The sequence below is a fragment of the Petaurus breviceps genome, unplaced genomic scaffold, assembly GCF_028583685.1.
Source record: "Petaurus breviceps papuanus isolate PSGF00001 unplaced genomic scaffold, PetGlider_PUasm1.0 90823, whole genome shotgun sequence".
Lineage (NCBI taxonomy): Eukaryota > Metazoa > Chordata > Mammalia > Diprotodontia > Petauridae > Petaurus > Petaurus breviceps.
The window spans coordinates 22,435,343-22,446,602 of record NW_027187352.1 but is presented as its reverse complement, the minus strand read 5'-3'; the positions used below and the strand labels follow the sequence as shown (position 1 = coordinate 22,446,602).

At 36.7% G+C, this 11,260-nt stretch overlaps 1 protein-coding gene and 1 long non-coding RNA gene across 2 annotated transcripts in view; one reads left to right on the top strand and one right to left on the bottom strand.

Annotated features, from left to right (window-relative positions):
• The window catches only part of LOC138148354 (uncharacterized), a 236,328-nt gene that overhangs the window by 7,593 nt on the left and 217,475 nt on the right, over positions 1-11,260 (bottom strand). The window lies entirely within an intron of this gene.
• GRM5 (glutamate metabotropic receptor 5) overlaps positions 1-11,260 on the top strand; it is a 663,694-nt gene that overhangs the window by 473,423 nt on the left and 179,011 nt on the right. Inside the window, exon 3 of the mRNA XM_069071043.1 lies at positions 6,512-6,747. Coding sequence (XP_068927144.1) covers positions 6,512-6,747 — 236 coding nt within the window. The remainder of the gene's footprint in view (positions 1-6,511; positions 6,748-11,260) is intronic.

Here is an 11,260-nt window from a genome sequence, read left to right as displayed (position 1 = left end):
ATAGATAGATAGATAGATAGATAGATAGATAGATAGATAGATAGATATACAGATATATGCAATGTTATTGTTTTTCTCATGTAAAATAATGTAGTCTTTTAGGGCAAGATCATTTCATTTTATCACTCCTTTTTTTAATCTTTAGTGCCTATCTCAGAACCTGGTTATAGTAGATAATAAAAGTTTAATGAATGATGACAAAGTGACACAGGGATGTGGTAAAAACACTGTACTCTTCTATTAGTAAACAGCAAAAGGTAGATAGCAATGGTAAAGGCATCCTTAGAGATACTACCTTTGTGACCTTCAGATCTATGGAGAGCTATAACCTGATAGGATCAGACCAGATTATTTCTAATGTCCATTCCAACTCAAAATGCTATGATCCCAAGAAAATGCTGAAGTTGAAGAGTGTTTAGAGGAGAACTTTTGACTCAGGGGTCTAAATTTCCAGATAAAATTTTCAGCTCTACCAAATTGCTAGCTATATGTCCTAAGTCATGCTCGTTAACTTCACTAGACTTTATTTTCCCTTATTTATAAAATAGGGAGAATTGTATAAACTATTATTGCTTCTTCTTCTTCATCTTCTTCCTACTTCTACTACTAGTAATACTAATAATAATAGCATTTATATAGCACCAATTTTGTGCTAAGTACTGTGCTACTTTGTTCGATCATTCCAGTTACATTCGATTCTTCATGACCCCATTTAGAGTTTTCTTGGCAAAGATACTGGAGTGGTTTGCCATTTTCTTCTCCAGTTCATTTTACAGATAAGAAAACTGAGGCAAATAGGGTTATTTGACATGTCCAGGGTCACATAGCTAGTGTCTGAGGCCAGACTGAATTTAGGTCTTCCTGAATCCAGGCCCTGCACTCTATCCACTGAACCAACTAGCTTCTAAGTCACCTAGCTTTGCTAAGAGATTTACAAATATTACCTCATTTGGTACTACAATAATCACAGGAGGTAGGCACTATCATTATCCTCATTTTACAGATGAGGAAAGTGATGATATTAAATGACTTGTCCAAGGTCCTTCATAACGAGTAAAGTGTCTGAGCCTGGACTTGAACACAGGTTTTCCTGCCTCCAGACCTAGTGCCCTATCCACTGCTCAACCTAGATGCCATAGCATTATTATATCAAATGAGACAATGCATATTAAAGTGTTTTTCATTTTAAAACACTAATTTGAAGGTAAGCTCATTTAAAATATTATTTCATCGTTACTTTATTGTTATCTCAGAATCATCCTCTCTTAGCAAGTTCATATGAATGTATGAAGGCTAATGAGGAATGTATTTAACTTAAACTTTAGGATATAGCAACTTATCCAAACATTCTTCTTATATCATTTTGGCCAATAACCCTCAAAAATATTTAAAAACTGAAATGACTGTATGATAAAGGTCTTACTTGCACAAGGCCTTTAAATGATAGCATTGTGTTCTATGTCAGTGGTGAACAAACTTGACCCCAGGCCACCTCTTTTTATGCAACCCACACTTAAGAATAGTTGTTATTTTCTCATATTTTTAAATACAGTAAAGTTTCATTTAAAATATTTAAAAAATATACTTATGCTGACTTATAAAAAGCAGACAGGGTAAATTTGCCTTTCCGAATTTGAATTGTAGCCAGTAGTTTTCCTATCCCCTGGTCTATAACAGTAAGACCTCTCTGTAACTCACATGTGCTTCAATTCATGGGAAGAAATAAAAAGGATTTTAAGGTTTCTATCCTGATTCAAACATAGCATTGTTGTTCATTTTTTGGTGGTGGTGGTGGTGGTAGTGTTATCATTTTGAACTGTTTCTATGTTTTCATCACTGTTAGGAATTCATAGTATGGAAATTCCTTCCACCAATGCACATCAATAAATCATCTAATATCATCTAGAGACACAGAGAATGGAATGACTTCCCCATAGTTATATAGTTACTATGTATCAGAAACAGAACCTGATTCCAAATTATGCTGCATTCATCAACTTTTTATCTATTATGTCAAACTATATCTGTTACTGATTTTATAGTGTGTTTAAAACAATTCTAATGTGTGAGTGTAGAGAAGGGACTCATAATTTAAAAAGGAGAATATGATGAGAGATGAGTAAATTAGTACCCTAAGGTCCTGACACTTTCTTCTGAGGGAATATTAGCTATAAAAAAAAGGTACATGAAAAATCCCCATTAAACCCAATGAATGAATTGTCAACGGCAAATTGGGCCCATTATAGGCCTACATTTCTTATGTAATATCCTTAATAATAGTCTTACATAAGAATGAACTAGAATTAATAAACAGAGCAGTTTCACATCCAACTTTCATGGAGAAGCTAGTCTGTTCATAACAAATATTGTGCCTGCCCCATTTGCATGGTGCCTGTGTGATGTCCTGAATGCTAATGAGAATCTCATTCCCACAGCAGTGGGGTAATAAGTATACACAAAGAGAAGAGAAGGCATGAATAGAATAGCCCCACTTCATTTTAACCTGCAGGTTTAAAACAAGTCTGAGTCTGAAAAGCAAAATTGTGGGGATGATAGTGAATGAACTAATGTAAATAAAGGCAATGATGAGACAAAGCAAACTGCTTTGAAATATTCTCTATCCTTTCTGGGAACAAGGCATAAACATAGACAGCTATGTGCCACAAGAATCTTTCCCAAGAACTGGTATTTAATAATAGTATCATTAATATCTAACAGATGTCATGAGGGAAATGTAAAATCAGAAAAGGGAGTGGGTCAGTTGTAGCAAAAGGAAAGTTAGACCAATGGGCAGTCTTCATGCTTTATTGGAATTGATGAAATAACAGGAGATAAATCATGTATTAGCTAGGATTTATATAATGCTTTAAGATTTATGTAGCACTTTATAATTATCTCATTTTGTCCCCACAACAACCCCAGGAGAAAGATAATATTATTATCTTCATTTTATACATAAGGAAACTGAGGTTAAGTGATTAACCAGGGTCAAAGACAGTGTCAGAGAATGGATTTGAACTCAAGTTTTCCTGATTCCAAGTTCACTACTATCCATAGTACCAGCTAGAGGAAGGTCCAAAACACAGATAGCCATGAAAGTTTTTCAGTAAGAGAAAAACAAGATTTGCAAAGGATGGGAGGTCATGTGTATGTTAGATCTACCCCTTCAGAAGGATTTCCAACATTGATGAGAAGATAGGTGAATCAATTTGCTGAACTCATTAACTTACATGACCAAGTCTCACTCTAAGATCTGTGTTGCCTGATATAATTAATGCCCAACCTATCTCCCATGAGGTCAGCCTTGGTGTCAAAATGATGAGGATACAAATACAAAAGAAAAACAGTTTCCAGCCCTCAAGGTATTTACTTTCTAATGGTGGGAGATAATACATATGGAGAAATATCAAGGAAGAGATAGTCACAGAAAAAGTAGTCATTAATTTGATTATTGTTGTGAGATGGAGTAAGATGAAGATTAGGGAGAGGAGAGAGGTGTTGTCATTTAAGTTATTATTTAAGTGAATCTCAAAAAATTATATAAATCCTAGCTAATAGCTAATGAATTATCTCCTCACATTTCATCAATTCCAATAAAGCATGAAGACTGCCCATTGGTTGAACTTTCCTTTTACTACACAACTGAACCACTCCCTTTTCTGATTTTATGTTTCCCTCATGGCATCTGTTAGATATTAATGATATTATTATGAAATACCATTTCTTGGGAAAACTTCTCATGGCACATAGCTATCTATGTTAATTGTCAGCACTCAGGAATATGATATAATTGGTTGATTTAGTCTTGTAGCTAGAGTAAGCGCTTAACAATTAGCTTGACTCCAGGATGCTTACACCCTGAAATCAAGCTAATTACTAGGGCTGACCTAATCCTAATTACTGGAGCCAATTAAGAGGGATCCAATAGAATCTCTCTCTCTCTCTCTCTCTCTCTCTCTCTCTCTCTCTCTCTCTCTCACACACACACACACACACACACACACACAGCACCCCACAATCCACACACACACACACACACACACAGACTAATTAGAATTAAGTGAAGCTACTAGGGTCATAGAGTTGGTATATATCAAAAATGGCATTTGACCCCTGGTCTTCCTGACTTTGTGGGCTGCTCCTTATCCATTATCAGGCATCCTCTTACTACATCATGCTGCCTTTTCACATGTATTTTTAAAATAACATAGGAAAATATATTTGATCTTTATTTTTATTTCCCCTCTATCAATCATATAGTAGGTGCTTAATAAATGCTCATTGGCCAATTAATTATTTTTCTATAAACTATTACCTTATAAACAGACTGCTTTATGATACTACTATAAAAGGCAAGAGGAAAGACAGGAGGTGGAAAAACATTTCAAACTTTATTCATTCATTCATTTATTTTTATAAAAGCTTTTAACCCAACTGCAATCAGTTAAGTGTTATTTTCCACTGATGCATATATCCATTGAGTCCCTGATGGAAAGGGGCTTCAAGGGGTTTATCTCCTCAAACTCTAGGTTACATCTCCATCTCAGAGATTGTCATCTCCCAGGCCATGAAGGGCTCAGTGATTTTCCACTGTTCCGCTTCTCTAGTGATACGGATTATATTTTCCTCACCAATGGACAACATAATATTAAAATTTTATTTTTGAGAAACACTGTACAAACTTATTTGATCATCATCAACTCTCTGGAACTTAAATTACATTTTGGTGGATTTCTGGGATGGAAAGAGTTTCTCTCCCCATCTACCTTCTGAGGTGTCACTGTATTCTTTGCCGCTTGTCCTTGGTCCAAGCTTCCCAGTCCCATCCACTCCATTCAACCTCCACAGTAATAGTTGCAGAGTCTTTTGATGAGCTAAAATGTAACATCTTTACACCCCACCTGGTAACATATCTAAGCAGCTCTCCCCAGCCCTACTAACAGTTTCAAGTCTCCATAAAAATGACTTAAATTTTTTTACCTCCCAATAATGTAATTTTTTCTGGAAGTTGTTTCATAGGATGAACTGTCTGTCCCTTGCAAGGTTGTTTCATCTGATGTCTTGTTCTCCTAGAACCAGTTAAATATTGTAGATGGCAGTCAATGCCCAGTATTTTTCCTCTTCAATTTTTGGATATTAATTGTAGGCTATGTACTACAACTTGTGTCTTTGATGAAGAGGCCTTCTAGGAAGTTTTCTCTGTTTCCCTTTCCAGACTTATCTATAGCAGTTTCTTCAACTTTTAAAGATCTATGAATTCATATATCCAAACTCCTGTGACTTTATTCACTACTTGCCAAAAGTTTCATCACGACATTCTGGTGATTGCTCCCTTATCTTACCTTGGAGAACAGACAGAAAGTCTTTCCACAGGCTTATACTGGAAGTCTCTAAAGTTTGGTAGAGCCTGCAGAATATTTCATTCCATTGTCATACCTACAAGTTCTATGAGAGGAAGAATCATGTCTTACCTTTGTAAGGAATGGGATTTCACACCCTAACTCAGCTAGTATAATGTAATCAGTTTAAGGAAATGATGGTTTTAAATATGTAAACAAAACAATTTATACCTCATAAACCTGTTAAAGGGTGTGACTCTTTTTGGATCAAAAAAGAACAAAATGTGATGGGCTAACTAAACAGGATAACCATACCTCTGGTTAAATAGTAGGGAAGTTTCAGTAGTCACAATCGAACAAGGAAGAAGTCAATCAGTAAAAAGGACTACAGGAGGCAGACTCTTATGCCTGTACAAGGATACAGGAGAAGGGCAGGTTAGCCCAAAGGAAATGCCATCCTTCTATTCTCAATCTCCACGTTATCAAAGAAACTCGAACAGTAGGAGAAAAGCATCTATCCAGGAGCAGTGAGAGTCATCCCAAGGGAACACTGAGAATAAGCAGCTATAAGTGTTCCTGCACAGCAACAAAACTAAATGCTGAAAGAGAGCTACTTGAAAGATAAAACATCTCCACCAGAGTATGATCCCTGGTGAGGAAGAGAGTACTGGTTCTGGAAGCCAGGAAGGCACCAAATCTCATGGTCTGGCAGAAGCTCCAGTTCAGAGTAACTCCATGAGGACTCTGGGAGAGGAGAAAAGGATTTCCTACAAGCAGGTGTCATGAACTACTCTATTGTCACACGTCCACAATCTGCTAACTATGGCTCACTACTTTCCTATTTTAAGTTTGAGCTCATTCTCCTTGGTGATCTTGTGTGTGCAGAGGAAGAGTGTGCCACCATTTTGCAGGAAATGTAAAACCTTTTGCAAACATTAAAGTGCTATATAAATGTCAGCTTTTACTGGTATTGCATCTTCTAAGGTCTTGTGTCAAAAATCATCATGGAAGTTTTTGCAAGTTAGAAGAAAATGTTGATCACATCATACCCTAGTGTACTGTAATCTTTCATTGCCCAGTAATTTGAAGAGAGATGCACATGAATATACTTAAGTAGATTACATCTGTTTCTCAAAATTCATGTATTGTCTCTCTTTATGTGTCTCCCACAGTGATGGCTGGGCTGACAGGTATGATGTGACAGAGGGATACCAACGTGAAGCTGTTGGTGGAATTACAATCAAGCTCCAGTCTCCCGATGTAAAGTGGTTTGATGATTATTACCTGAAACTCCGACCAGAAACCAACCTGCGAAACCCTTGGTTCCAAGAATTTTGGCAGCATCGCTTCCAGTGCCGGCTGAAAGGGTTTTCACAGGAGAACAGCAAATACAATACTACTTGCAACAGTAAGTAGAGACATTGTTTTTCTTTTAAAGCAAAGGAAAATGAAAGTCTTGATTGAAATGACCATGTCTTTGAGAAATATAGCAATAATTTACTCCTGAGGATGAATATTGCATAAAAGACCAATTCTGTTACTCCCAATACTGTACAGATATTAGCTTCAGAATATATATAGACTCTATTGAGATTGAAAATGGTCAGACAGAGACATGTCCTTACATACCCAAGGAGTATAGAGAAAAAACCTCACAAGTTTACATTGACCAGAGGGCATTATGCTAAGGAGGCTGTAACCAATGTGATTGAGGCTGTTGTTTGTGGAAGACAGGACAGACTAACACCTATGGAAGGCTTCTCATATTTGCTATCTAATGTATGGTTATCACAATCTTTGCATAAGAATCCATGACATAATAGAATTTTGCTGCATTGGCAAAGGCATGGTGTATTCAGTTATTAGACTGATCGAAATGATGATCTAATGATCCAGTAACCTATGGTAGTAGGAGAGACAGTGGAAATTAATCAATGAGTGAAATGAAATGCAGTTATTAATTACTTACTGTGCCCCCAGCTAAGTGCTAGAAATAGAGCGACATGCTTATCTGCTGCACCTGCTGTTCTGTTTTTGTAAACCAAATCTGATGTGTTTCAAGAGCAGCGATAAGAGCACATTTTCTATAGCATTTGGTAGGCATTGATAATAATCAAACGAATTTGCATTTATATAGCACTCAATTTCATGGGTTGATGATCTATATGTGACATAGGAGATAGTACCAAGGAAATAGAGGATAAGACAAGGAGGTAGACTGTTCATCTATCAAGAGGAAGGTCTGACAGAAGGACAATCCAATTACTGCACTGGTGCCCACAAAATGTAAAGACTAAAGGAAGGCTTACTGATCCAATGGGTAGATATTTCGAAAGGATGTATGGATGAATATAGCCAAGAGCTTCACAGGAAAAGGACACATGGATGCATTGCTATCTTAATTCAAGCATTCATTAGGCTCTCAATATATGGAAGATAGTGTGATAGAAGCTAGAGATACAAAAAATGAAAAACATCCCCTGCCCTCAAGGAGTTTATGGTTTGTAAGTAGGAGTGTCTACCTCAGTGAGGGTCATAGTACAGCACCTCCTCTGGGCTAACTTGCCCAATTTCTGCTTTTATTAATAAATGGGGAACACACTTGCCCAATTTCTACTTTTACCAATAGGTGGAGCAGCAGATAGAGTGCTGGCCCTGGAATCAGAAAGACTCATCTTTCTGAGTCCAAATATAGCCTCAGACACTTAGTGACTGTGACCCTGGGCTGTCATTTAACCCTGTTTGCCTCAGCTACTCATTTGAAAAATGAACTGGAGAAGGAAATGGCAAACTACTCCAGTATCTTTGCCAAGAGAATCCCAAATGGGATCACAAAGAGTCAGACACAATTGAAATGACTGAATAACAAGGGGAACACAAAGAAGGTAAAGGTTACTTCTCCTGTCAGGGTACCCTGTGGATCTATCAGTCTTAAGCTCCCTATATGATGTCTTAAGCTTGTAATACCAATCAAGGGATTGGTTCTACTAACTTTTAAGAAAGAGTATTCACTGTGAAGATATACCAAAAGCATTAGATATAAAAACAACTCAAAAGAGATGCAAATGAGCAGGAACATTCTTTTGCTACGTACATGCAAAGTCCCTGAAGAGGGTGGGCTCAAACTTAAAATAGGGAAAAGAGGCATATGGATACTACACATGTGACCAGGGAATACTCTGAACTCTGGCTCTGGAATTCTTTATCATTTCTCTTCAAGAATCCCCACCAAGTTCACTTGGAGTAAGGTGTTCCCTTGCTCAGTTATGATGTCTTTCCACTGGATTTTGATGCTGCTACTATGGGCTTTAGTTGCTGAGGGGCCTTTTGGACCCAAGAATTTCACCTTAGAATGAGCATAGCTCACCTATGACCTTAAAAGGTGTTAATCTTTTCAATTATGTCACCATATATTCATTCATCTAGGATCAGAAAAGAATAAACAGAAGATATACAAAAGGAACAGACTATTATGACAGCAACACATGAAGGACATGTTGGGAAATATGTCTCTACCCTTCTCTGCCCAATAACTCATCATAGTTTTTCTCACTGTAAAATCTCCAGGAAAATGTGAAAATTCATCCACTCCAACCTTTCATCTACACAGTTCTAGATCAGCACCTAAATCAGTGAGTCATAAATTCTTTGAGATTTTATTGTTGTTTAGTTATTTTATTCATGTCCAAATCTGTGACCACATTTGGGGTTTTCTTGGCAATGATACCAGAGTGATTTTCCATTTCCCTCTCCAGTTTATTTTACAGATGAGGAAACTGGGGCAAATAGTTTTAAATGACTTGCCCAGGTCACACACCTAGTAAGTGTCAAAGGCTAGATTTGAACACAGGTTTTCCTGACTCTAGACTGCACGTTCTACCTACCGAGCCACCTGGCTGCTGTCTTGGGTCAATGGAGACAATGACAAGACTTTTCATCATCATGTAAAACTAACCTTGAGTCACCATGGCTGAATACTGGCTCCCCAAGATTCCATATGCTGACTTACAATCAGACAAAGAATACCAGAGCATGGTGCAAAGACTGAGCCCTCAGTTGGCCAGTTCTCCCATTATAATGGAATCATAGTTCTTGAGCTGGAATGTATCTCAGTTTTCACCATTACAATACTGCCTATCTTTATAGAAGTGCCTGGAATTGCTATTTTTTATTGTTTGAGAGATTTACTGTCATTTTGAGCTCAAGCTTCAAATAAATCTCTCAAAAAATTGTAAACCTTCACTTCCCCAAGTCACCAGTCCCTGATGGAACCTTAGCATTTGGAGGAGCTGCACTTGATCATCCAAAGTATTTCAGGATTTGTTTGAAACAGAAAAATGGCATAGATATTAAATATATATGTATATATCTAACTTTTTAATGAAGCAGAAGCAGCTGGATATGTAGTCCAGATGCTTCTACTTCATTAAAAAAAGTTAAAAGTGTTTCCTTATAAACCTAAAGTCCTCAAAAAACTATTAAAATGAGTAAATGAAATCAATTTAAAATACCTAGAATACCCAGAAAGTGATAGAAAAATTAAAACTATTATCTAATAATTCTATTTCTGTCTATTCTGGACAAATTTCTTAAGACTGCATTTCTTTTAAAATCATAACCTTGACAGTCAATGTCATTCAGTCACTGCTTCCCTTGACATGAACTCTACCTGTCGCCCACCTCCTGACAAGATTATGACAGCTTGCAGAATGTTAGTGGTGTCCCAGATGTTCATATCTCTTTTAAAACTAGCTAAGATTACATTGGCTTAACAAGCTTGAAACCTTCCTCCTACAGTCAGCTACAGATAACTAGAGTTAAACCACACTCTCTCTCACACTGTACATTACTGTTATTTTCCTCACAGAATTCCTCTCTCCACTCCCAATACTCTCCATTAGCCTGTTAGAATGCCCTGATTCTGTAACAAAATGTGAAGTACACACTTATTGATTTGTTAATTAATCACAAAAATACATGTCATTTGGCAGCGTATGTGTAACCTGAATTTATCTGTTTTCAAATAAAACAAGTTGGGATTTTTTCACTATTTTACTGAAGTCTTATTTTTCAAAAAGAAATAAAAGTATACCGATTTCTGCCTCAGTTCAATGCATCTGTATTTTATGCCTGTTTACACCACAAAGCCCTAATCAAAAATGCTGGCGGCAGCTTACTGGAATTGTAGGCAAAACATTGAAAAGGAATTATCTCCTAACTAATCACTTTATAAGTCTAACCATATAAAAAGGAAAGTAAATGCCACAAATCCATTTATTTGGGAGGGGGTCAGAGTTGGGCGGGGTACTTAAGTAGTGTGGTTTTTCCTCCTTATGGTTCTCTTTTTTTCTTTATCTCTATTGAGCAGGAAGTCCTACATTACTATTTTAAAAATGTTAATTTTTTTAATTGACAGCCTCAGAGAAAAAGATTCATCATAAATTATACACAAATAATAGTTATTAAAGGTCATTTGCTTATGCACCTTGAGAAAGTATAGCATCTCATCCGATCCAGGCCTAACACCAATTTTTTTTTTTTTCTGCAAGTGATAATTCAGCTTCTGCTTAAATAAAGAGGATGTTGAAAATTTCCCTAATCGCCAAAGCAATCCATTCCACTTTAAGACAGTTCTAATTATTAGATTTTCTCTAGATCCAACCTAAATCTACCACTTTGTAACTTCTACCCAGTGCTTCTATTTCTCCTCTCTGTGTCCAAGCAGATTAAATCTATACTCTCATTCACAATATGACTTCAAATATTTTAAAGAAATGATCACATCCCTCCAGCTTCTTATCTTCTCTAGGGTATTCATCCTCAGTACCTTCAAATCTGGTCCACTGTTCTAGCTGGGACCACTAGACTATATTGTATCCAGATCCATTTGACAAACTTATTAGCTAGCCCCATCCAGGTTT